The sequence below is a fragment of the Anolis sagrei genome, chromosome 1, assembly GCF_037176765.1.
Source record: "Anolis sagrei isolate rAnoSag1 chromosome 1, rAnoSag1.mat, whole genome shotgun sequence".
Classification (NCBI taxonomy): domain Eukaryota; kingdom Metazoa; phylum Chordata; class Lepidosauria; order Squamata; family Dactyloidae; genus Anolis; species Anolis sagrei.
In genome coordinates this window covers 315,273,480-315,300,962 of record NC_090021.1, presented here as the reverse complement: position 1 = coordinate 315,300,962, position 27,483 = coordinate 315,273,480, and the positions used below count along the sequence as shown (strand labels likewise).

General features: G+C 37.9%; 2 protein-coding genes across 7 annotated transcripts in view; one reads left to right on the top strand and one right to left on the bottom strand.

The window, feature by feature from the left end:
• The window catches only part of DGLUCY (D-glutamate cyclase), a 38,659-nt gene extending 36,949 nt beyond the window's left edge, over positions 1-1,710 (bottom strand). For 5 of the 6 annotated variants that reach the window (XM_067462962.1, XM_060756717.2, XM_060756708.2 and 2 more), the window contains exon 1: positions 1,520-1,710. Coding sequence is in view for 1 of the 6 variants with exons in the window: in XM_067462965.1 (XP_067319066.1) it covers positions 1,520-1,584 (65 nt within the window). In the remaining 5 variants the exon portion in view is untranslated. Of the gene's footprint in view, positions 1-1,458 lie in introns of all 6 variants that reach the window. The other variant, XM_067462961.1, reaches the window with a different exon arrangement.
• Positions 1,711-1,905: 195 nt separating this feature from the next.
• Positions 1,906-27,483, top strand: part of RPS6KA5 (ribosomal protein S6 kinase A5) — a 44,691-nt gene continuing 19,113 nt past the window's right edge. Inside the window, exons 1-13 of the mRNA XM_060756728.2 lie at positions 1,906-2,336; positions 11,599-11,670; positions 13,317-13,535; positions 15,578-15,693; positions 16,213-16,320; positions 17,094-17,177; positions 18,830-18,933; positions 19,639-19,789; positions 20,878-21,039; positions 22,807-22,932; positions 25,421-25,554; positions 25,914-26,007; positions 26,785-26,955. Coding sequence (XP_060612711.2) covers positions 2,264-2,336; positions 11,599-11,670; positions 13,317-13,535; positions 15,578-15,693; positions 16,213-16,320; positions 17,094-17,177; positions 18,830-18,933; positions 19,639-19,789; positions 20,878-21,039; positions 22,807-22,932; positions 25,421-25,554; positions 25,914-26,007; positions 26,785-26,955 — 1,614 coding nt within the window. The 5' untranslated portion in view covers positions 1,906-2,263. The remainder of the gene's footprint in view (positions 2,337-11,598; positions 11,671-13,316; positions 13,536-15,577; positions 15,694-16,212; positions 16,321-17,093; positions 17,178-18,829; positions 18,934-19,638; positions 19,790-20,877; positions 21,040-22,806; positions 22,933-25,420; positions 25,555-25,913; positions 26,008-26,784; positions 26,956-27,483) is intronic.

The window sequence follows — 27,483 nt, the reverse complement described above, 5'->3', positions numbered from 1 at the left end:
GAGAAGATGCAGGTCAAGAATAGGTCTCCACAGCCACATACGGACCCACAAGAACACTGGAAGACAATCATCCTCGGAAAACGAGGGATCGCCTAAGTAAAGTTAGTAAGTATGTGTGTGTGTGTGTGTGTGTGTATATATATATATATATACACACACACACACACATACTTACTTATATATATATCTCTCTCTTGTACGGAGCCCCCGGTGGCGCAGTGGGTTAAAGCATTGAGCTGCTGAGCTTGTTGATCAAAAGGTCGCAGGTTAGATTCCGGGGAGCGGCGTGAGCTACCGCTGTCAGCCCTAGCTTCTGCCAACCTAGCAGTTCAAAAACATGCAAATGTGAATAGATCAATAGGTACTGCTCCGGCGGGAAGGTAACGGCGCTCCATGCAGTCATGCTGGCCACATGACCTTGGAGGTGTCTACGGAAAACGCTGGCTCTTCGGCTTAGAAATGGAGATGAGCGCCACACCCGAGTCAGACATGACTGGACTTAATGTCAGGGGACTACCTTTACCTTTTTATATCTTGTAAGCTGCTCTGAGTGAGATGTGCGGCATATAAATGCCGTAATAATGTATGTCCTTCACTCAAAAAAAATATATGATTTTGTCATTTGGCAGTTGTAGTTGCTGGGATTTATAGCTCACCTACAATCACAAGGCATTTTGAACCCCACCAACGATGGAATTGAACCAAACTTGGCACACAGTTCTCCCATGACCAACAGAAAATACTGGAAGGGTTTGGTGGGCAGTGTCCTTTGGTTTTGGAGTTGTAGTTCACCTACATCCAGAGATCACTGTGGACTCAAAACAATGATGGATCTGGACCAAACTCTACATGAATACTCAATATGCCCAAATGTGAACACTGGTGGAGTTTGGGGGAAAATAGAATCTTGACATTTGGGAGTTGTAGTTGCTGGGATTTATAGCTCACCTACAATCACAGACCATTCTGAACCCCACCAACGATAGAATTGGGCCAAACCTGCCACACAGAACTCCCATGTGGGCCACAGCAACGCGTGGCAGGGGACAGCTAGTAAATAGAATCATAGAATCAAAGAGTTGGAAGAGACCTCATGGGCCATCCAGTCCAGCCCCCTGCCAAGAAGCAGGAATATTGCATTCAAATCACCCCTGACAGATGGCCATCCAGCCTCTGTTTAAAAGCTTCCAAAGAAGGAGCCTCCACCACACTCCGGGGCAGAGAGTTCCACTGCTGAACGGCTCTCACAGTCAGGAAATTCTTCCTAATGTTCAGATGGAATCTCCTCTCTTGTAGTTTGAAGCCATCGTTTCGCGTCCTAGTCTCCAGAGAAGCAAAAAACAAGCTTGCTCCCTCCTCCCTGTGGCTTCCTCTCACATATTTATACATGGCTATCATATCCCCTCTCAGCTTTCTCTTCTTCAGGCTAAACATATATAAATGTGTCCTTGTCCTTACTCTTACTGGACACCGAATAAACGTGAGGCGTCGCCTGGGTCCTTTTGGTGAAGCCACTCACCGCCCGTTCTCCTTCTCTGGGCCTTTTAATGCCTTTAGCTCCACCCTCAGGGGGCGGGGTTGCATAATATTGACTCTTTCCTGAGGGAAAGAAAGAGGACGGCCGGGAAAAGGGCGCGAAGAGGCAGCAGCGCCCAAGAGACTGAAGGAAGGAGAAGGCGAAGGAAACCAAGGAAGGCAGAAAGAGAGGGAGGGAGGGAGGGAGGGAGGAAGTCAGTAGCGCGAGCCATTGATTGGCGCAAGGGCCGGGCCAATGGCCTCGCTCTGTTCGTGGCGGCTCGAGCCGGGAGGCGGGGTCGGTCGCGCGGCAACGTCCCCCGACCAATCGCCGCCCTGGTGTGTAGCCTCGCGAGCCAATGACCGTTGGGCTCCCCCCCTCCCCTTCTCCCCCCCCTCATTGCTTCAGTCAGGAGGAAGGAATAGCTATCTCCAGGGCTGTTCTGCTTTTTTTCTGTTTTGATCCCTCTCTCTCTCTCTCTCTCTCTCCCTTCTAGGGATGGGGTGAATCTAAGGGATTGGCGTCTCTACGAGGAAATGATCCACATTCATTGCGCGCCTGGTTGTCATTTCTTTTAATATGATTTATTCTTCGTTTTCTTGACATCCAACATGGAAGACGTTTCTTAGAAGCTCCTTTTGAGCTGGATGTGGGGCGAAGTGACCTCTTGTACCTCAGCGCCTCCCTAGTATTGAAGACAAGTGGAGTATTATTATTATTATTATTATTATTGTATCCTGTGAGGAAATGGAAGGACCTTCGGCGCCACAAGAACAAGGAGACTGGTCCCTTTTCACCGTCAAGCATGAGCTGAGGAACGGTAAGAAGGAAAGGAGGAAAATCCCATATTATTTGCTTTGAACTGGGATATAGGGCAGTGTGGACTTCCACACAGCCTTATATCCCAGAATATCAAGGTAGAAAACCTCACATCTGCTTTGAACTGGAATATTTGGTAGTGTGGACTTAGGGCCCTTCCACACATCCCTATATCCCAGAATATCAAGGCAGAAAACCTCACATCTGCTTTGAACTGGAATATTTGGCACTGTGGACACAGATAACCCACTTCAAAGCAGATATTGTGGAATTTCCTGCCTTGATATGCTGGGATATAGGGCTGTGTGGAAGGGCCTTGGGTTATCTAAGGCTCCTTCCACACAACTGAATAAAATCCCATATTATCTGCTTTGAACTGGGATATAGGGCAGTGTGGACTTACGGCCCTTCCAAACAGCCCTATATTCCAGAATATCAAGGCAGAAAACCTCACATCTGCTTTGAACTGGAATATATGGCAGTGTGGACACAGATAACCCACTTCAAAGCAGATTTTGTGGGATTTCCTGCCATGATATTCTGGGATATAGGGCTGTGTGGAAGGGCCTTGGGTTATCTAAGGCTCCTTCCACAGAGCTGAATAAAATCCCACATTATCTGCTTTGAACTGGAATATATGGCAGTGTAGATTTAAAATAACCCGGTTCAAAGCAGATTTTGTGGGATTTTCTGGCTTGATATTCTGGGGTCCCTTCCACACAGCCCTACATTGCAGATTATCTGCTTTGAATTGGGCTATCTGTGTCCACACTGCCAAATATTCCAGTTCAAAGCAGATAATGTGAGGTTTTCTGCCTTGATATTCTGGGATATAGGGCTGTGTGGAAGGGCCCTAAGTCCACACTGCCATATATCCCAGTTCAAATCAGATAATGTAAGGTTATTCAGCTGTGTGAAAAGGGCCTCAGATAACCCAAGGCTCTTCCACACAGCCCTATATCCCAGAATATCAAGGCAGAAAATCCTGCATTATCTGTTTGAACTGGAATATATGGCAGTGTGGACTCAGATAACCCAGTTGAAAGCAGATATTGTGGGATTTTCAGCCTTGATATTCTTGAATATAGGGATGTGTGGAAGAGCCCCCAGTTCAATGCAGATATTGTGGGATTTTCTGCTTTGATATTCTGTGTGGAAGGGCCCTGGGAAAGAAAGGGAGAAATCCCGCCACAAAATAAAGGGGTGGGAGGCTTATGGAGCAGGTTCATCAAAGTCTGAATCCTATGAGAGTTTTTGTTAAGAATGCATTTCTCTGTGTTTTCACTTGTATTCCTTTTTCTAATTTATCCTGAGTCTCTGTAGGAAAGGTGGGAGATGTGTCAGAACAACATGACTTACAGAGTTACAGAGTTGGAAGAGACTCCCAAGGGTCATCCAGTCCAACCCCTTTGTGCCATGCAGGAAAATGTTAATAATAATAACTTTAATGAATAATAATAAAAAAAAACCTTATTTGCATCCTGCCCCCATCTCCCAAAAAAGGACTCGGTGTGGTTTACAGTATAAACATCAACAGTAAAAAAGTAAAGGTTTTCCCCTGATGTTAAGCCTGGTCATGTCCGACTCTGGGGGGTGGTGCTCATCTCCATTTCTAAGCCAAAGAGCCAGTGTTATCCATAGACACCTCCAAGGTCATGTGTCCAGCATGACTGCATAGACTGCCATTCTCTTCCTGTAGAAGCGGTACCTATTGATCTACTCACATTTGCATGTTTTTGAACTGCTAGTTTGGCAGAAGTGCTAGTTTGGCAGCAGGAGCTCACCCCGCTCCCCGGATTTGAACCATTGACCTTTTGGTCAGCAAGTTCAGCAACTCAGTGGTTTAATCCGCTGTGCCATCAAGGGGCCCTAACATCAACAGTACAGGAGTATAAAATAGTATCACATAAGAGTTATAAGCAACCACTATCAACACATAAATAAGATAAAACAGACAATTTAAAACCACTTACCATCAATGGTTAAAACTAGCTGCCATCAATATTCAACTAAAGTGCCAAAGTGTCAGCCTAATACAGGCCCATTTCAACCTACTTGAGGCCAAAGGCCTGCTTAAAAATCCATTTTATTAGGCTAGAACAGAAGGATAACTTTGTATCCTGCCTCATCTCCCCAAAGGGACTCGGGACAGCTTACAAAACAGCAACAATGCAAAACAGAACAATATAGGATGTACAGAAGTCAAAATAAAAAATAAATACCAAATAAAATAAAATAACAACATACAGGATTAACATAGAACGCCTCAATCAAAATAAAATAAACAATAAAACACAACAATAACTTGTAATTAAACCAAACTATACAAACCACTTGAACGTTCCAGCCACAAAATGGATTAAAAATCTCAGCATCAGGGTATGCATGCAGTTCATTGTATTTAGTACTACAAATTTTAGATGATCCATTAGACATTAGAAACACAATCAAAGCACCCCTGACAGATAGCCATCCAGTGTCAGTTTACAAAATCCAGAGGAAGGGACTCCCGTCACACTGTATCGCAAAGGCATGGGCAAACATCGGCTCTCTGGGTGTTTTGGACTTCAGCTTCCACAATTCCTAACAGCCATAGGCTGTTAGAGATTGTGGGAGTTGAAGTCCAAAACACCCAAAGGGCCAAAGTTTTCCCATGCCTGCTATAGCAGTTCATTTCAGCCCTTACCATCAATACCTTCTGCTATTCAAGTGGAGTTTCCTTTCCTGAAGATCCTTGCTATGTGGGTTCACACCATCAAAGTACTCTCGACAGACAGCAATCCAGTGTTATCCCCAATCTCATGTGATAAAATGTTATACTTCCTTATTTATCCTCTTGCACTGTATGTGGTAAGAAGAGTAGTGAGTGGATTATGAAAGAACTCCATAGTGTTCTGCTCCTCCTCTGCAGTTAGTATTACATCCTTGAAGGGCAGTCCAGTGCTTCATGGAAAGCACCTACTAACCTCCATAGGAGATGAACTGATGCTTTTCTCAGTGTCTTTTACAAATATAAAACACAGATCAGGTGCTTAGTATAATAGAATAATAGAATTAAAAGAGCCCCCTCCCCCCACCCCCCGCCGGGCCATCGAGTCCAAATCTATCCAGCCATGCAGGAAAACATGATCAAAACACAGATGGCCACATCCAGCCTCTGTTTAAACCACACACCCCAAGCCCCTGAGAAGAGGGTACTGTACTGCCAAACAGCTCTTACCATTAGGAAGTTCTTCCTAATGTTTAGGTGAAATCTTTTTCTTCTATTTGAATCCATTGTTTTGTGGCCTCATCTCCAGAGCAGCAGAAAACAAGCTTGCCTCTTTCTTAATGTGACATCTTTCAAATATTTAAACAAGGCTCTCATGTCCCCTCTCAGCCTCTCCTCCAAGCTAAATATACCAGCTTCCTAAGCCACTCCTCATAGAGCTTGACTTCCAAACTTGTCGATATCTTTCTTGAATTGCAATATCCATATACAATGCAATATATTAGTGTACCTCCCCTGCTCCCCCAAGTGAGGAATGTGGATAAAAATTGCCCAGGGAACTGAAGAAGACAGAAAAAATTCAAAGTGCTGGCTTTAGCCTATAAAGCCCTAAACGGTTCTGGACCAGCCTACCTATCCGAACGCATCTTTTCCTACGAACCCTCCAGGAAGTTAAGATCATCTGAGGAGGCCCTGCTCTCGATCCCGTCTGCTTCGCAAGCACGCTTGGCGGGGACGAGAGACAGGGCCTTCTCTGTGGTGGCCCCTCGGCTGTGGAACTCCTTGCCTAGGGATATTAGATCAGCCCCCTCCCTCCTGACCTTTCGTAAGAGAGTGAAAACCTGGCTCTTCGAGCAGGCATTCGGAACCCCGGAATAGATAGTCAAGCTTGAGATGGAGAATGACCCAGGAACGGCCAAGAGGATGAAATGGACGAGGATTGGAATGAGAGGATATAGCTCTTTTTAAATTGTTATTGCACTGTATTGCACTGTCTTTTTTTGTCTAATTGCATTTAACTGTTTTTGCTTTTGTATTGCATTGATGGCATCGAATTGTGCCGATATGTAGACCGCCCTGAGTCGCCTGCGGGCTGATATGGGCGGGATATAAGTGACGTAAATAAATAAAATAATAAATAGTGGGGGATCCTTCTTCGGAGGCTTTTAAACAGAGGTTGGATGACCATCTGTCAGGGGTATTTTGAATGTACTTTTCCTGCATAGCATGGGGTTGGACTAGATGGCTCATGTGGGATCTTCCAACTCTTATGATTCAAGGTTCTATGTATTGTCGAAGGCTTTCATGGCTGGGATCACTGGGTTGTTGTAGGTTTTTCCGGGCTATATGGCCATGTTCTGGAGGCAATTTTTCTCCTGACGTTTCACCTGCATCTATGGCAAGCATCCTCAGAGGTAGTGAGGTCTGTTGGAAGTAGGAAAAATGGTTTTATATATCTGTGGAATGACCAGGGTAATGTTTCAGCTGATCACCTTGATTTGCATTCAATGGCCTGGAAGTTCCTGGGGGGAATCTCTTGTTGAGAGTGAATTGATGTGCCTGATTGTTTACTCTCTGTTGTTTTGCTGTTGTAATTTTTGAGTTTTTTAATACTGGTAGCCAGATTTGAAGATGAACAAAATCTGGCTACCAATATTAAAAAACTCAAAAAGTGCGCGCGTTTTAGCAATATCATCTCCTTGAGCATACCTTCTGCTAGGTTACTAACTTGGCTGGGAGTAGAGCTAGTACCTACTAGCTCTCTGTATAGCTTAGTCTCCAAAACTTAGTATCTGCAAAAGCAGAAGGAGGTGAGCTTGTGTTTGGGAGACCAGGATTAATTCATTGGCTGCACTGTTTGAAGTCTCCTATGGATGTTCTTGTTCACTTTTGATCATGTCTGCTCTGTCTGAGCTCATGTATGAGGAGGTAGGGTTTCTGCCAAGTTTCTGACTTGGTTTTAGGACAGAGATGACAGCTACTAGGTCCCTTGGTTGTAATTTGCAATGAGAAAGGGCACATATAGAGCTACAACCAGGTTGCTAACTGGGGCTGGCTACAAGGGGGTGGATAACCCCTCTGTTGCAGCTGCTCCAGTAACTGTCAGTTTGTTTCCAGGCACAATTCAAAGCACTGGTTATGAGCTTTAAAGCCATAGTCAGCTCAGGTCCAGGCTATTTGGCTGATCATATCTCCTTGTATGAACCTTCCCGGGCCGTGGGAGCTTCAGGAGTGACACTTCTCTCGGTCCCACCTCCATCTTAAGCTCGGTTCTCAGTGGATGCCCCTCAATTCTGGAACGCCCTGCCCAGGGAACCAGAATCACCCCCTCCCTGCTATCCTTGCTAAAGTATTTTTAGAGGCATACCTGCAGCAAATGCAAATTGGTTAGCCAGCTGGAAGAGAAAATACAGTAGCATGTATCAAACTCTGAAGGACCATGTTGCAAGTTTGGGGCTGTATGATCAATTATGAGCTCTTTGTGTAATCAGCAATTATGAGGAAGGAGAACAGGAACAACAGTTGTACTCAGAAGGTGTGGAGATCAGCTTGGAGGGATCTATGTAGAGAATTACTACTGTAAGTTTCTAGAAAAAATGTAGCATGATAATGATTCCTTTCCTCCTTGGTGTTCTGTTTAGAAAGCAAGTATGCTGGCAAAGAAAGAAAGCCTTTTCTGCTACATCTAGAATGGGTATGCAGTGAGCTCTGTTTTTATCAGCTAATGGCAGACTAGATACATAATACTTTTTTGTTTTGCTGGTTAGTAATTTTTGTGGGTGTATTTACAAGACTGATTCAGAATTAATATTTGGGGAAGTAGGAGTACAGTGTAGTCAGAAAAGCAGTTGTGATATTTCCCTTCCTTCCTTCAACCAGGCAGATAAGCCAGCTACTTTGAATTGTGAGTATTTTGTAAAGCAGGGTCCTCAAACTTCTTAAACAGAGGGCCAGGTCACAGTCCCTCAAACTGTTGGAGGGCTGGATTATAATTTGAAAAAAAATGAACGAATTGCTATGCACATTGCACATATCTTATTTGTAGTGCAAAAAACACTTTAAAACAATACAATAATTAAAATGGTGAACAATTTTAACAAATATAAACATTAGTATTTCAATGGGAAGTGTGGGCCTGCTTTCGGCTGATGAGATAGGATTGTTTTTGTTGTGTGCTTACAAGTAATTTCAGACTTAGGTTGACCCTGAGCAAATGTCCCTCGGGCCTTAGTTTGAGGACCCCTGTTGTAAAGCTTCTATAGTCCTCGTGGAAACTGGGACAAAGGCATTATACACACACACACAGTATTTTTACTTTTTTTCCAGTTGACCAGAAATACTGAAATGGATTTGAAGTTCCCTGTATTCTTTTCCTTTCTATTTTGTGATCTCTGTGACTCGCAAAAATGGATTATCTGTGCCTGCACAGTGCATTGTTCAGAAAGTTTGAGAGTTATTATACAAAGTTTTTCGCAGTAGCCCTGGCCATCATCTGTGCAGTATTCCCACCTAAACTCTCAGTTCTTTTTCATATGCTACTGTAGCAGTGACAACAGGAACTTTGCCTAGAGTTTCAACTTGTTTATTCAACTTCAGATTTTTCACACTTAACTTTGGCTTCTCTACTTTTCCCCTCAATTTTAGTCTTCCTTCGGCTTAATTTCCCTATTCAACCTGTGGTTGTTTGATGTTTCTTTGTTTTGCATTCCTGGTTAAGGTCACTCTCACCCTTTGGGCTTTGTTGTCTTGCTGGCTTTGTTTGAGAAGTGCATCACTTGTGGCTGTAAAATCCCTGAGAAGGATGGCAGCTTAAAGTGTTTGCTTTACCTCGGAGAATCTCATGTAGTGGCTGCTTGTGCTCAGTGTAGAGCTTTCACGTCTCAGGTGAGATGCAACAGAGATTTTATGCTCAAGGCTCTGTTGATGAATGCATGCCAAAAACTTCCATGCACACTGAGAAGGTTTTATCACATCCTTCTGTCAACCAGGATGGATTCATCTGCTTCTTTGTCTGTGTTGCAGTCTTGTTTCATGTCTGTTCCTGAATTGGGTTCTTTGGTCCATCTTGTAGTGAAGTGTTTGGTGACAGAATCTATGAATGTCCTCTCTAAGATTATAAAGACCATGTCTTAAATTCAAGAACTAGTCTTCTTGATGACATTGTGCTATTGTTCAAGCCCTAAGGACTCCGTATGCACTTCCCAGGAGAATGAAATTAAAAGCAGGAAACAAATAGCACATTAGTTATGTTGTAATGCAAATTGTTGAACTTTGGAAGAATTTTTAATATGGCTAAGCTTTGACTATATAATGTGTAGTTGAGAATAAATTGAAATATCATGGTAAATTTCAAAGATTTTAAAATAATCTATTATTGCATGGACATTGAACAATTGTTTAGGTATCTCTTTACTTTACATTCCCTGACTATCTGCCCGCCCTTCCCCCCCACCCCCGACCAATAACACTACTCCTAAACACTTTAACTTGTAAGTCATAGGGTAGACCGAAGGGGATCAACCACAGAAATTGAGTCTAAAAAGCTCTGCACAAGTCAAAGAGGTTGGGAATCCCTGCACTAGACAGAGATGGAATTGCTGACCGAACAGTATAAGCATTAATAGAAGGAACGGACCAAAAATAAGGATAATCATTGAGTGGACTCTGTCCAAATGATGTCTTTGCAAGGAGCATTGGATGTTCTCTTTCCATCTCGACAAGCATTGACTGAACGCACACTTTGTCTTGTATCAGAGCATGGCAAGTTTTCTATTCATGTTTCTGATAGATGTTATTGCTTTTCAAAATGTATTGAAGTAATATCGGTAGCTCAAAACCCTTCACTACAATGAACTCCTCTGAGTATTGTATCTGAAGGGGAAAGTTTGGAATCTTCCCCAGTAGTTGTTTCTGTGACTTCTCCATGGCCTTCTCAATTTACTGTGCCATCTCTACCAGCTCTGAAACCTCAATTTACTGTTCCATTTCTTTCATAGTCACCATCAATCTTGGTAACTAGTGATGGATTCATAGTTACATGTATTTGTTTCATTATCCTTCCCCCCTCTTATACCTGTGTGTAATTTATCTTATGCTCTTTTGAAACTTGCATACAGGTAAATTTTGGGTTGATATATAAGTGAATGTCAAATTAGCCATGCCATTTTATTTCTAATTTCGAGCTGTGGTTACAAAAGTTGGATAGTGTACAAAGCTGATAAGAAAATCAGCTCATTTGAAAGAGAAGCATTCTGCAAATACCATGAGCAAATCAAGCCTGAACTATACTTAGCAGCACAGTGGTTAAACTGAAATTGTCATACTTTGAACATTAGAAGACATGGTTCACTAGAAAAACAATAAGGTTTGTTTATGTAAAAGAGAGTAGGAAAGGAAGAAGACCACATTACAGGTCAATTGACTCAATCAGGAAAGCTACAACCCAGAATTTGTAAGCCCCAATACTAGGATTGTCTGGAAGTTCCTCATTTATATGGTTTCCCTAAGTCAAAGTTAACTTGAAGGCAGACATCATCATCATCATCATCAACAACAACAACACATTCTTAATTGCTCATGTTTCAGTGGATTTCAAATTAGCACCCATCTTACCTTCAAGAACTCTGCTTCTGTTTTGAAGGATGATATAGTGTCAGTTACTTTTAGTATAAGCTGCCATTATTTTACATAGATTTAATTTATGTATGTCACATAATGTAGAATTCTGCTGTTATTTTTCCTGTTAAATATTTATCTGTAGTTAATCTTTTCAAATTCTGTACAAGTTATGCACTGAGGAATTAGTTAACTTTCAGGTCAAACTACATATTATATCTTGTTTTGTGACATCCCAGTTCATTTCTTTTCTCCATATCCATTCTATACAAAAACTTGGATTGTTAAAATATTTCCATGGAATCTAAATTGTAATAGATACTATAAAAATGTGTGCATACTTGTTACAAAGTGCCATCTGGAGGCAGATGAGGACTTTTTGCATTAACAGATCTTTGGGGACTGACTGGTTCTGGGGAAGGGGCTTTAACAATGCGATTGATTTTCTATATTTGTTGCTTTTTAATAAATATCAATTTAAACAATTCTTACATCAATTGATCATTTGGTTCTATTTTAAATTTTGCATGTTTTACTGATGTGAACCATTTTCTGTTTCACCTCAAGTTCAAAGCCCATAGAAAAAGTGGGACTATGTTTAAATTAATCAATCAATCGGCAAATATCAATTTGACAGTCAAATCTTTTTGTGTTTTAGCTAATTTGACAGGCCATGTAGAGAAGATTGGAATTGAAAACTTTGAGCTTCTGAAAGTTCTTGGGACAGGAGGTAAGAACTGACTTTCTTTCTTATATGGCAAGGTGAGTATCTGGGTTGAGAATGTTTTATAGTGAAGCTACACAATTCTATACAAACAGTTGCCAAGTTATAGACATCTGACTTACAAACGACTCATTGTTAAGACTGAGGGTGAGACAACAGGAAGCGAGATAAAACTATTGCTAAATCTATCATTCCGAAGGGAAATTCATTCCTGGAAGAGTTATCTTGGGAAAGAAGATGTCTCCACTGAAGCTTTCTCACTGATCCTTGTTTCTACAACAAGCCAAGTTTTTTCAAAATCCAATTATCAAGGGCTAGTGGGTGAGATGAACACAGACAGCAAAACAAGCACCACAGAAGTGCTAACCCTTCTCTAAGCTTTCTAAAACAATATATATTAGACATACAATACATATTTGTTTCAACGTACATACATATTCAACTCAAGAACAAACCTACAGAACTCGGGGACTACCTACCTGTACAGTGTTTCAAAAAAATGGACTCGGTTTGAAATCGCCATATCTCTGTAACCACGACTTACCCATTAATCTTTCTACCTGAAAGGATGAGTATAAATTTCTCTCCCAGTGCACATACAGCCCCTAGCTTCAGTCATTCACAACACTGTGACCCTGCCACATAAGGCCTAATGAGGCATTTATCAGTAATTGTTTGAGACTCTATGTGGAATTATTTTTTAGATTTATTTCTGGTTCAAAGTTGTTAGTAAAACCTGGTAACTCATGGAACAATTTGTAACTTTTTGTGTAATTGTAACATGTTTCTATCTTGAACTATATTGCTTTGAAATAGGGTCCATCATTTTGAAATACCTGCACACCCATATACATGTTTAGAAAACAAAGGTTATGAGTCTTTATCAGGCAAGAGTGAGTGCAAACTTCCATTCAAGTATTATGTTTTAATTGTTATTACTGACCATGTGTAGTAATATACTCAGTCCTCATAGGACTGGTTTTGGCTTTAGATCTAGTTACAAGTCTCAGCTGGAGTTAACCACTGATGGACTGAAATGTACATTATTTATTATTATTATTATTAAATTTTATTTGTACCCCGCTAGCATCTCCCGAAGGACTCGATGCGGCTTACAAAGGCCAAGGCCTCAACACAACAACAGCAAAACAATAATAATACAATTAAAAACAAATTAAAAACATAAGCAATAGCAAAACAGAACTGTTCTTTTACTGCTCAGCAGTGGTTCAATGATACCTGGAACCATTGAATGGAGATCAGTTTTTTTTTCTGGTGGGGGGCACCAATTGATAAACTATCCACTACTTTTGCAAACTTTTGCAAACTTCAGGATTCTAATACTCCCTTTTGCTTATTAGCTGGTCTGTTTTAACTCCTAAATCTGTCAACTTTTCTCATTATCTGTTTTGACTATTTGAAAGAGCTATAATAATTTTACATTTTTAAGTCACAATCCTAAACATCATTCTATATTTCCATTTTAAAAGAAGGTTTATTGAGTTCAGTCAGTATATTTCTGTTATCAAAATAGCAATTTCTTGATCTGGTAATTTTGCTCAACCTGAAATGGAAATCTGACTGAAATATTGTAATTATAAATTATTAACTCAAGTAACTGTACTTTAACTTGTCTAATATTGTTGTTCTAGCTTATGGAAAGGTATTTCTAGTAAGGAAAATAAGTGGACATAATGCTGGCAAGTTGTACGCTATGAAAGTATTGAAAAAAGCAACAATAATTCAAAAAGCAAAAACAACTGAACATACAAAGACAGAACGACAAGTACTAGAGCACATTCGACAGTCTCCATTTTTGGTCACTTTGCATTATGCTTTCCAGACAGACACAAAGCTTCACCTCATTTTGGGTAAGTTTTATTTTCAAGATATAGAAATATCTCCATTGAAATAAACAGAAAATAGCAGTCTAAATTATAGATAGTAGAACAATTGCAATGATCTGTCCTCAATCCAAGTCAGCATTTGCCCAAGGAAATATGTGATTTGTCTGATGGAGCTGTTGAGTGGTCAGTCCAGTCTGGGTAAGCCATGGGGTTATCTGAGCAAGATGCATGGAAAAGCACAAGTATGATTGATAACAGGCCCAGAAGGCAAACCATTAGGTCAGAGGTCCAGGTACATGAGCCAGCAGGTTCCTTACTGCCCCAGATCCCATTTCTTTGGTCTCAGAGAGAGCTCCATTACCAAGAGCTGCAGTTTCCTACCAATCTGTCTCCTCCTCCTTTTTTGAGCAATTTAGGAGATGAGTTATGACAAAACCATTTCTGTTCGATAATATTACACAGTGAATGTGGTTTAGTGGTTACAATGTTGTTCTAGGTCTGGAGATAAGGGCTTCAATCATTGCTTGGCTACATAAATCCATTTGAGCAAGTGAAACCCCCTTTGAACAAACTGATTAACCCTTGTCTCATTCTCTCTCTTTCTTTTTGGATCTAAATTCCTCTCAAAAACCTTCTCTAGATACTAGAGACTCTCATTTAACTTGCACCCATGGAGTTTAGTAGATTTCTGATAAATGTAGTTATTGGTTGCTTGAGAGTTAATATCAAAAATTAGCATAATACTATACTCCCTCACTGTACCGTACCACATTCTCTATTTTTATATCAATATTGAAATATAATAATTAAAAGCAAGTTAAGACAAATAAAGACAATTTTAACTTAATATAACACATTTTACTATATTATAAACATTGATTTTATTTTTATTTAAAGTGGGGGTTTTTGCTGGTTACTTGAAAGTTCCAGTTAACTGAGAGTCTGCTGGATGTAGTTGAAACTTCATGGATGTGAGAGAATCCTAAGAATGTTTATTTTGTAAATGCAGGTGGAGAGGATAAAGAGGCTAAAGCTGTGGTTCTCAACTTGTGTTTTTGGCAGTTGAAGGACAAAACATCTGGGGACCAACAGGTTGAGAACCGCTGGGGTATAAGAGCTCCTTGTATTTTTACTATGTCATCATTCTAAAAGGATTCTTCCCAAAGTATTTTCATACTGCAAATGAGGAGCTAAAACCATCCATAGAATGAGACCGGATTTAAATTCACATGCATGTTATGCAAAGTAAAATGACAAATCAAAAGGAATTAACTAGGCCATATTAGCAACAGGTAATTTCCATAGTGAAACTATGGCTAACAGCATTCTCTTGACCAACATCCCATTTCCAAACCCCTTGATAATTTAACTCTGGCATTAAAAGCTCTGCAGACTCTGACACTGAATCCTCTGAAGAACCTTGATCATTTACCTCAGGAGCCTGAGGCAAAGAAACAATTACAGGCTGAACCCCTACACATGTGTTGCCTCCCTCTACATTATCTTAGAGGTGCCCACCAGGCAGTAAAACACAAATTTGGCTTCATACTGCAAGGCATTTGGAGAGACGCTGGGTAATTTTAAGGCATGGTCATGCACATACAAAAGAAAGCATTGCATCAGATATCATAGTCTCAAATTGTAAAGAAGTCTGTATGTTGAAAGCAGCACTTTAATTTTAGCTCAGAAGTGATCTGGTAGCCAGTGCAAACACAATAGAACTGCTGTTTTTTGGTAGAAATCTTTTGGTCCAGGATTAAAACTGTTCGGGGCATATTTTGCATCAATTGTATTTCTGACAAGACAGCCTAACATGCAACACATTACATTAGGACAAGCAAGGACTTATCATTTCATGGATCTTCATCTGAATTATTCCTATCTGATTGTATTAACAGTACAGCATAAGCAACTGTTAAATGTAATTGATCAGGATTGTTTTTGATGGATTATAAAGACAATTTTAAGATTTACTAAAGTTTTATTATTATTATTTATTATGACAAATTAGGAAAAGGAGTTTAAAGTTACCAAAAAGCAATAAATCATGTATTTGTATTTGGTAGATTACATAAATGGTGGAGAACTTTTTACCCATCTTTCACAAAGAGAGAAATTTACTGAAGATGAGGTGCGAATATACATTGGGGAAATTGTATTGGCTCTTGAACACTTACATAAGGTAAACCCACATTTCTATCTTTCTGAAGACATTGCATTGAATTCATGGCAATTTAGCAAATAAACACTTTTTGTAAATTTTGTGGGTTTGATGGATTTATTTTGGTTAGAATGAAGAAGTGCCTGTAGGTCAAAAAGTAAATACTTAAAAAAAATATAACATTGCGTGCACATGAAGAGGTTTTGTGTCAAATTCATGTAAATATACACAGGTATGTGTGCATAGCAAGTCACATTGTATTATAGTCTGTATTTACATGTAAATAAATATTTTTAGATTGTGCAGTTTTTCTATATAAAATGCAGATTTTAAAATACTAATTATTACACCTCAGAGCACATAGATGTCTACTACGTTTAGTCTTAATGTTAATTTAATACTTGAAATACACATTTTAGGATCAAGTACTACTTTATTATGACGTTGCTTTAAATTTAATGTAGGCGATGTGTTTACAGTATTGTTATGTATGCTTTATGATACTCACCACTATATTGTGATTTGCATTTGTTTTTCCAGTTAGGAATTATCTATCGTGATATAAAACTTGAGAACATTCTTCTTGATTCTGATGGTCATGTGGTACTGACTGACTTTGGCTTGAGTAAGGAGTTCGTTGGTGATGAGGTAAATATCTACATGTCAATTAACTTTACATGGACGAGATATTTGACAAACATCCTTCACTAATATATATCCGCACTAGCCTAGAGATCAACCACAAAGTCTACACTCCTTTACTGCATAGGGTTCAATCTTTGTGTAATTCACTCTCATGGAATATATGTTCCGTCCATAATAGTTTTAAGATAAGCCTTAAAGACAATTTTCCATTACTGTGCTACTACTGCTTGAAAGTTGTGATTTGGGGTGGGCAGCTGTTCACTCCACAACCTCGGCTAGTATAGTATCTCATAAAGGATGATGATAATTCTAATGACAACTTCTGACTTAAACCATTATTGCTTTCTGTGTAATATAACATTTTAATTGTTTGATCTTACAGTCTGGATTGATATGCTGTTATGCTGCTACTTCAGTGCAGATTGGTTTATATTATTGTTTCATTTTAGAACTATTTTCCTCGCTCTTCGTGATCTGTCTTGTCCTGCAAACTGTCATAAAAATATCAGAAAAAAAGAAATGCAACATGTGACCTAAATATATACAAATGTTAAAATACGTGTCTTTTTTTAAATGGAGCAATAAATTAAAGTAAATCTGAGCATTTTCCTAAATCATTTTTTGAAATTTGAACTTAGGAGCTTTCTTTTAATAAAATTTGAGAGAGAAAGGAAAAATTTCTTGTGTGTGAAAAGACAAAATCCTGTCTGTCTGTAGTTGTCCATATGTAACTTCATCTTTTCTCTGTTGAACCAGTTTGTTCCTTCATTTTTCAGAATAAGAGAGCATATTCCTTCTGTGGAACAATAGAATACATGGCTCCAGATATTGTCAAAGGAGGGGAGACAGGACACGATAAAGTATGTTTTGTCTTACTTTACATTTTGTCTACTAAACTGATTTAGTAGAATTTACTTTTGAGTATATAAAATGATTAGATATTTTATATTTTAAATATATTTCAGTATTTTGACTTTTTAAATCATATTTTAAATAATATGTTTAATTCTTTTTAAAACTTTTGTAAATGATGTATTCTTTTAATTCTTTTAATTATTGTAAGTCATCTTGAGAAAGGCAGGATAGAAATCCAATAATATAAATTTCAAAGTAGTTTTCTACTTTTTATATAAAAATTGTCCTCATTTATAGTACTATGACTGTTTTCTATTATACCAGACTATTAGACTGCTTCAGTCATTCTTGGCAATTAAGAATTTTCTACAGTCACTGGTAGCAGTTATCCAAGGTTTCAGAAAGAAAGCACTTTTTGCCGTGCTTAGGTATATCAGGGAATGAACTTGAACTCATATGCATGATCACTTTCCTATAGTATTTTATATAAACAATGTTAGAAATACTGTATTTTGAAAGGTGTAACCAGGAGATAAAATTTTCTCTCTTTTTCCAAAATGTAATTTTTCTAAGTACATGTTTAAAGAATTGGTCATTAACTTTCAGCAATGTGGAATTGCATGTACTCATTCTTCCCATTGCAAATATAAAGAAAATTAGGAAATGTAATACGACTAGTATATTACCCTGATAGGCAGTGATTAAAGTAGACTGCAGCATAGCATGTTCTGTATACTAATTTCTTTGTTATTCCTTTGTATATTCTTTAACAATTACCAATATTTAACACATTGGAGTCCTAAGGGGCACATTGAATTAAAAATTGGGGGGGGGGGGGGATGAGTTATCATGAGAGCATGATAATGAAAGCACCAAGGTGCCAGTTGCTCTCAAACTGTCTCCTGGTTCAAACAGCGTAGGTAGCCTTGGTAACAACAGCCCTCCTGAAAATGCTGTTGAATGTAAAGTTCAGTGAATGAGAAAATAGCCACTCGTTTATATTAAGCAATTCTGGGTTTGGAATTCCCTTCACGGGAAGGCTAAAGTTGTCTCTTGGTTTATTCTGACAGATGTTGGAAAACCACCTGTTAGTATTAAAGAAAGGGGTTTAGTAAAGTGATGTGGTATTTTGAACTGTCTTATGTTCTGATGTTTGTTTGGAATTGTTTTAACTTATTGATTGTTCCAATTTTGATAATATTTTGTATGTTTTGCTCCTGTTACGTCTGCTTTAATTTATCTCTTTGAATCCTGAAGGAAAGCCAGGATATAATTAAACAGAATCGTCATTGTCATCACCTTATTTTGTTTTATAATCCAGTTTATAATTTCCTTTATCATTAATTTTCCTACTTGTTAAATAGCTACCAATGCGTTACTGTGAGTTTTCTGAGCTGTAAGGCCATGTTCCAGTAGCATTCTCTCCTGTGGAATGTCTAAGGTGGTATATATATACTCCACTTGCCTCACTGTCAACAGAACCTTTGAAGAGGCCAGCCATAGGTGCAAGCGGAACATCAGGAGAAAATGCTACTGGAACATGGCCATACAGCCCAAAATACTCATAGCAATCCAATAATTCCAGCCTTGAAAGCCTTCAATAGCTACCTTAATGTTTTTTTTAAATATATGTTAAAATGTAATTGTTCTTTTATAGGCTGTTGATTGGTGGAGTCTGGGTGTTCTTACCTATGAATTATTGACTGGAGCCTCACCTTTTACAGTTGATGGAGAAAGAAATTCACAAACTGATATATCTAAGTAAGTTAAGGAAATAGCTGGAACTGCAGATCCTTTGATTGCTTTTTTTTCGTGTCAGGAGTGACTTGAGAAACTGCAAGTCGCTTCTGGTGTAAGAGAATTGGCTGTCTGCTAGGACATTGCCCAGGGGACAGCCAGATGTTTTTGATGTTTTACCATCCTTGTGGGAAGGTTCTCTCATGTCCCCGCATGAGGAGCTGGAGCTGATAGAGGGAGCTCATCCGCGCTCTCTCCGGATTCGAACCTGTAACCTGTCGGTCTTCAGTCCTGCCAGCACAGGGGTTTAACCCACTGCGCCACCGGGGGCTCCTGATTGCTTTTAATACTCTGGTTTTCAATAAAATATATTTGTTACAGAATAGTTTATATAAAACTTGGTTGAAACTGGTGTACAACAAAAATTTAGTACACAGAATATAGCTCCATCTAGCTTTAGCTGTAGTCGTTGGTTTAATTTTACTTGAATCAAGTTTTGCAATAGTTACTTCTTGATCTCATGGAGTGTGGTAATGTCAAAAGTCCGTCTTCTTAGGAGTGTTGTAACCAGATTTCAAGATATGTCAGATACATGGTATGCATTGATATCACATTATGTGGTAGGTCATGCAGTTAAGTTCTAATTACCATATATACTCCCACCAATTGCAGGATATTTCATTAATGTGTGCTTTTTCAAATCAATTAATTATTACATCTTTTTATTAGGAGAATATTAAAAAGTGAACCTCCATATCCTCAAGAAATTACTAATTTAGCTAAAGATTTTATTCAGTGTCTTCTGATAAAAGATCCGAAGAAAAGACTGGGTTGTGGACAAGGTGGTGCTGATGAAGTCAAACAACATCCCTTTTTCCAGGTGAAATAGATTTAAATGTTGTTCCTTTTTGTTTTTGGAAGAGAGTTCCAGACCTTGCGAGCAGCCACCAATAAGGCCTTCCCTCATCTCCCCACCAAATGTTTGGGAAGATGGTGGAACAGTAAGCAAGGTTTCATTCTGAGACATGGGCAAGTTTGTATGCGAGAGTTGGGTCATTCATTCATATGACCTTGATCCTGAACTTTATAGGCCTTTACAGGTCATCACCAACACTGAATTCTACCTGGAAACCAATGTGTAAACAGGGTAGGTGTATCCTCCCTGTAGCTAACTGTAATTAGCAACCTGGGTACAGTTATTTGGACCAGGCAGTTTCCAAACACAATTTAAGGGCAGTTCAGTGTAGAACAGGTTTATGTTTCCAAACACACTTTAAGGGCAGTTCAGTGTAGAACAGGCTTATGTAATCCAAATGGGATGTAATTAAGGCATGTATTACTGTGGCCAGGTCTAACATTCCAAGGAAAACTGATAGCCTTAACTGTGCAAATGCACTCCTGGCCACCACTGAGACTTAACTTTCAGCTCAGGATTGTGTCCAAGCTGTAGATGTCTGTCTTCAAGGGGGAGAATAACCCCATCCAGCACAGACTGAATCCCTATGTGGTCAGCAAATGACTTTCAACCTTTTTAAGAATATCTGAATTATGGTCAAAATGAACTTAAAAGATTCTGACGCTTTAAAAGATTTTAAGGATATGCAGTAAATCATTTATGGTTTAGAAGGCAAAAATACAATAGACAGAGAAAAATGTATGTGCTCATTGAGAGGTCTAAACAGTACTTCCTTCAATGTTAAGAATAATCTTTGTTGCTTCTTCTGTGTTTTATATCTAACTGCACTTATTCAGTGAAACATTTTAGTGCTACCTTAAGCTACAATGCTGTATAGCGGGGAATAATCTCCACTAAACTTAATGGAGCTTTCAACGTTTTAGTTAAAATGCAAATAATTGCACTCTTAATTGCTTTCAAACTTGCTTAAATTATATGTGTTACTAGTTGAAACATGTTTAATTTTAATTTATTTCACTCATTCGTTAACGTAACATAATGTTTTCATTTAGACAATAAATTGGGATGACTTGGCTGCCAAAAAAGTGAGGGCTCCATTTAAACCAATAATACGTGATGAATTGGATGTTAGTAACTTTGCAGAGGAGTTTACCGAAATGGACCCAACATATTCTCCAGCAACCACCCCACAGGCTGCAGACAAGCTTTTCCAGGTAATTACTGCTTTATAATAATAATAGTGATTATGTAGTGAGACTAATTAGAAATTATATCAATATAGTGATATTTCAAAAGGTTCTTGAAGTGAATGACAAAATTTTAATACTAATTCAAACAAGTGGACTAAATAAACCTTTATAATTTTCCTTCATTGGTGTAGATAAATATTATGTCCATCATTGAAAGATATCATCAACAAAGATATGCTGCTTTTGAGTACATATTCAGTTTAGCTGATGGTTGATACCTACAAATAATGAGTACAGATTGAAAATGGATATTAATTTAAAAGCATTTAAAGGCAAAAGGTTTGATTAGATATTTGAGCATGGTAGTCAAGAGTACACTTGAATTCCTTTTCTATAGTATTCAAATTACAACTCTGAAGTATATCCAACATCATTATATCCAGCATAAATTTACCAGTATTTCAATGGGAAGTATGGGCCTGCTTTTGAATTTTGTTTATTAGAGTTTGTTTCTCAGTTTACTAAGATTTATAGCATAAGGCTGATTGATGGATTTCATTTTAAGCCTTCTCCCAGGCTCAGATAATCCATCCTTCTTCAGAATGGATTTCACTTAAATTTGTTATGTACCATTAGCAAAACAAACTAAAATAATCTTAACTGTATATATGCCATTAGCTGTATTGGCTAAGGAATAAGATAGATTTGTTGCCATTATGATAAAACATTTGGATATAAGTAATATATATTTACCATGTACATAATAAGAGTTGTACCATATCTGCTGCCTCAGCTGAAGAAAATGCTTCATTTTTTTTAGTTTGAAAGATGACTCAGAAAAGAAAAGTCCTGCAGTTAAAATGTACTTTAGTTCTTTTAATATCTTTCGAAGTACATTAAAAGCATTTAAGTGACAGAAGTATCACTTAATTGTTTTAAGGATCCCCCCCCCCACACTTTTAATATTTTTTTAATGTTTGCATAGGTGTGTTTTCTGAGAAACTACACCTTCAAACATGCATTAAAACATGTAATGGATTAATGTAGGAATGGGATAGAATAGTCGTTTGACTTATTTTAATAATTGTACTTTATAACTTTATCTAGAAATTGACATTTTCAGGTCTGGGATATTTGCCCACTGCGGAAGTTTAGCTGTTGAGAAGAGATTTATATTGTTAGCATTCATCACCTGAACCAGTTACCTGAGTTCAGTCCCTTTCCTTTTTTTTAAAGGTCAGCAATCTCTTTCCAAACAGATCTGAAGCCACATAATAAGTACGAGTTTGTGTGCACAGATCAACCTTGCTAAATTGGCCAGTCTTATGGATTTATATATGCAAAAAATATAAATAGAAAAATCTGAACTTTGAAATATATCAGAGTAATTGCACTGACATTTTAGAAATAGTAGGCTTGTATTTATTGGGTAAAAACTGAAGTTTGTCCAGTCATAATATAAACTTGCTTGATACCTTAACTATAGGTGTCTTGAGAAGCAGTTTGAAGTATGAACCTTTGTCACCAGTGAAAAAGCTGTGAGTCAGTTTTTCTAGCATTTTTTTACAATCTAATTTTAATTGATTTAAAACCAGAAGATAGTGCACTTTCTTTGAGGCAGGCTTCCTCTATTGTGATAATCTGGAGTTGCATAATTTCCTTAAATATGTTTCTTTGTAATTATGATTATTTCTCTCCTTCTGAATATTGAGTACCATAATAATTAAAATTATGGGTAAAATTAAATAAATGTAATCTCTAAGCCTGCCAAATTTCTTTTCCCCCTTTTAGGGATATTCCTTTGTTGCTCCTTCTATTTTATTCAAACGCAATGCAGCTACTGTGGACCCTGTCCACTTTTTCACAGGGTTTGATCGACCTGGAGTTACAAGTATTGCCAGAAGTGCAATGATGAAGGTAACAGTAAGAGCTTAAATATCCACCTACCATTCATAGGAACTCAAAAGAAGTGTTGCTCTGCGGTGAATGTCAATTTTGATTGATCAGTTTATTTATTTTATTTTTAAGGTCCACACAATAACCAAAGTTCTCAGGCTATTTTGCAAAGTATATGGCACATTGTACCAACACTTTATAAGTTTCCCGCATGTGCTCAGTCTCACATACAGATATAAAAATGTGCAAATGCATACTTATGATGGCCTTCCCATTAACGCTAGGTGTTTTGTGTATCATTCATATGTGCATTCGAGCACACAAAGTGTGGCTCATTTATGTGCATGGGTACTTGCTAGTAAGATATGATTAGAGAGAATAGAAGGGTTTACTACTTAGCTCTGAAGAAAACTTTTTCCATTCCTTATGACCCAACTGGATTTATGTGAGTTTTCCGGGTTGTATGGCCATGTTCCAGAAGCATCCTCTCCTGATGTTTTGCCCACGTCTATGGCAGGCATCCTCAGAGGTTGTGAACCTTTGAGGATGCCTGCCATAGATGTCGCTGAAACATCAGGAGAGAATGCTTCTGGAACATTGCTATACAACCCGGAAAACTCACATAAATCCAGTTAATCCAGGCCATGAAAGCCTTCAACAACACATCGAACTGTTAGTGCCAATCATCTATTTGGTAGTAGGTGTGCTTTCATCATTTGCTTGTTCGCTTTATTGCTGTGAACAAGGATCTTTAGAGATGAAGCTCAGAATTGTGGATCTAAGCCACAAAAATATTCTGCATAGTTACATTTTAGGAAAATAGTATGTCACATGCTTATTTATAACATATACTGTATATTTAGGGAATAAGAGGGGGTTGGTTAAGATTCTAACTTTTTAAAGATTTCCAGTAATATGTGGTCCTCCAAAGGTTCAAATGTATCATAATTAGATTTGTTTTGCCTGATAGTTCAATTTAAACTACCTAAAGGTAATAATATAAACATCATTATTTATTTATTTATTTATTTACATTATTTATACACCACTTTTCTCACCCCCTAGGGGGACTCAAAGCGGTTTGTTACATAATGACATTATGTAACAAAATTTAGAAAAAATAGACTGTTTCTGGTTTGAAAGTGTTATTCCTGTTTAATTTTACAGTGATTACTTTGAAAATAGTTATACTTCAGAAACTTCGTTTTTGTGGCTGTCACAAACTATGTTGAATTGGTTGAGATTTGATGGATATTAATTGAAAAATGATAGCAAAATGTGCTGTAGGATGTCCTGCAAAAACAAAGGTTTTGCAGTTTAATAAACGTTTTCCATATTTTTTAGGAAATAACATTTATAACTCAGGAACAATAATCACATTGCATAGCGTAGTTTAACTATTATCATGCATTTATCTTAAAATGAATCCCATAAATGCCCTCTATGCATTGCAGCATTTGAAAAATATTCGAAAGATGAAGTTAGTGAGAAATTCAGAAGCCAGACTAATTGATTTTCGTGCTTCTTGGCAGGGGGTTGGACTGGACGGCCCATGAGGTCTCTTCCAACTCTATGATTCTATGTCAGGTATGCGTTTTAGAGGCCATATAACACCACTCTTGCAAGACTTGCATCCAGTTTGCTTCCAAGCAGAAATCAAGGTCTTTGTGCTGACTTATAAAGCCTTAGAAGGATGATAGAAACGTGGCTGTGGGATCGAGCCTCTGGGACTGTGTAATGAGGCAGTGATAGGAACTCTTAGTATGCCAACCAGATTTGATATGGTTGTTTTAGACAGTTTTAACCAGAAGATTTTAATGTCAAGAAAAGTGATTTTAATGTTTTTGTAGGTGTATGTTTCGGCATTGAATATTTGCCATTTATATCTTGTGCTCCGCCTTTAGTCCCCTTCGGGTGAGAAGGGCGGAATATAAATGCTTTAAATAAATAAGTAATAAATAATTAAACAACATGGGGCCACCTTCTCTGATCTTTCCAGAAATTTTAGAAATTGCATGTCCCAATACCTTGTGAAGTTAGGTAAGAAGATTTTCTCAGTAATAGGGACTCATCTTGGAATCCTTCACCACTCTCAAGGAAGTCAGGCTAGCCTCCTATCTTTTAAGCTTCTGACACATTTGACATTTCAGTTTAACTATTTTAAAACTGAATACCACTATTGTTTTTAAACAGGTTTTATCCATTTAAAAATATTTTAATGTATTTGAAATATTTTTATCTTTGTATTCTAATATTTTTATTTATTCATCACCTAGGGAGACCTTGTAAATACAGAAATACTTTTAAAGTAAGAAATTAATTAATTAATCTAGCTTACTTTGGAGCTGACAATCATAAGATTGCACTGCTTTTGTATCACATTCATTTTCATTCTTTTCTCGGGTGATACTGTGTAATATTATACCCCACTGATTAACTCAAAAGCAATACTGTACTTTTTCTGTTGATTCTGTTTGCCTAATGTTAAATACACTACTTATTCCTCCAGGATTCTGCATTTTATCTTCACTATGAACTGGATCTGAAAGAAAAGCCACTTGGAGAAGGAAGTTTCTCCATCTGTCGAAAATGCATGCACAAGAAAACTAGCCAAGAGTATGCAGTAAAAATAATTAGCAAAAGGTATAAAGACACGAATATTTTTCTTATTATTTCTAATAAAGTCCCATAATGCAAATGTAATTTTGTTTGAAATTTCTATTCCCAGGATGATTTATAACATTAAAAATATATTACAAGACAATGCAAAATTAAAAAGCATGTAACATCTACTTTAACCTGGATAAAATAAACAATTACAGTTTTAAAAATATAATTCTAGAAATATAAAATAAGCATTGTTGAATCAAATTACTGACTTTTAATTAAGGTTATTTGTGCCTGTATGATACAGATTTTATTATTTTTTTATATCCATGAATTCCAGTAGATCAACTTTTCTTTTTCAAATTGTTAATGGCTAATCTTTTAAAAAATTCCAGGCTAGAAGCAAATACTCAGAGAGAAATAACAGCATTAAAACTCTGTGAAGGACATCCCAACGTTGTGAAGCTGCATGAAGTTTATCATGATCAGGTATTTTTAAAAGTAAAGATACTACAGTTGAACTTAATAATAGTCTACATACTAAACTTTATTTAGACATGCCACACATTTTTATTGAAGAGGCTGAAGGATTCACTGTTCCTATGACCAGACTTCTTGCGATCAGATTCATTTGCTGCAACCTAATAATTTTGAAAAGTTGTTCAAGTTGTCCCATTCCAAATATATCAGTTTGATCTATGCCCATCTTGGTTAATGATATCTAGTAAAGGGAGATTGATTGGGTGTGTTTGGGGAGTCATTAATGCCTAATTCTATCAGGGGATGGAAGCAATGGCATTTAAAGGCCTGATTGACGTTTGAGCTCTGCTTTGCTGTGGTACCCAGAGTGTGAAACACCCTTCAGCAGGCCCAACTGATATCAATACTGGCATCTTTCTAGCCATAGGTCAACGCATGGTTTTGTACTAAAACATTTTAGGCCTAATAGATGTTAAACAAATTTAAACATGTGCATGTGCTTCCTGGCTCCAACAAAGCTGCGCAGGAAATGGGAATCATGGATGATTAAACAAATCAGTCACTTTCAGTGCAAAGATGCAACAGAACATGTCCTTGGGGACCTGCGCTTAGAACAGTGACTCATTTACCCCAGTCAACTTTTGCTTCTTATTTTGATTCTGGAAAAGATGTACTGCGCAGACTAACTAAATACTTACTAATAATGTCCAGCAGAGTATTGGATATTTCCCCTTTGTATTGTAAAATTGGTTTTCTAATATTTTTATGCAAATGTTTTGTTTCTAGCTTCACACATTTGTAGTAATAGAACTACTGAAAGGGGGTGAATTACTTGAACGCATCCAGAAAAAGAAACACTTCAGTGAAACTGAAGCTAGTTACATCATGCGAAGACTTGTTTCAGCAGTTAGCCATATGCATGATGTAGGAGTTGTCCACAGAGACTTGAAACCTGAGGTATGATGTTGGGGAATAAGCACAAATCTATGAAAACTGATCAACATCTTGCCTTGCTTTACTATCCGTGTTCTATATTTCAGCTTGCCTTTTTAAACAAGTGTATTTTTTGTGTTAATATAAACTAAAATAAAAAATGCATTAATAAAAATCTACTAATTCCTATCAGTGTATTAAAGCAGTTGAAGCTTTTTGGAAGAGAGATAATTGCTACTGCAATGTTCTTCCCAACTCTGGAGGCATTGCCTCTGAGCTCCAGTTTTCAAAATGCCAGTTGCAGCTTACCAGGAGACTTATCATTTCTTATCATTTCTTATTTTCTCCCTTTCATTTATCCTTACTACCATCCTTGCCTTTTAAGTTTATCAGAGAAGGGCAGGATTGGTTAGGGTTGGTTAGGCAGGATAGAAAATACTATTGGAGGAAAGGCTGGGTTTTAACAGCTCAACTAAAAAAGAATGTTGGGTCTTTCCATTCTAGTTGGAGCGTGTGGGGGGGGGGGGGGGGTGAAACCCAATCTTAGTAGAT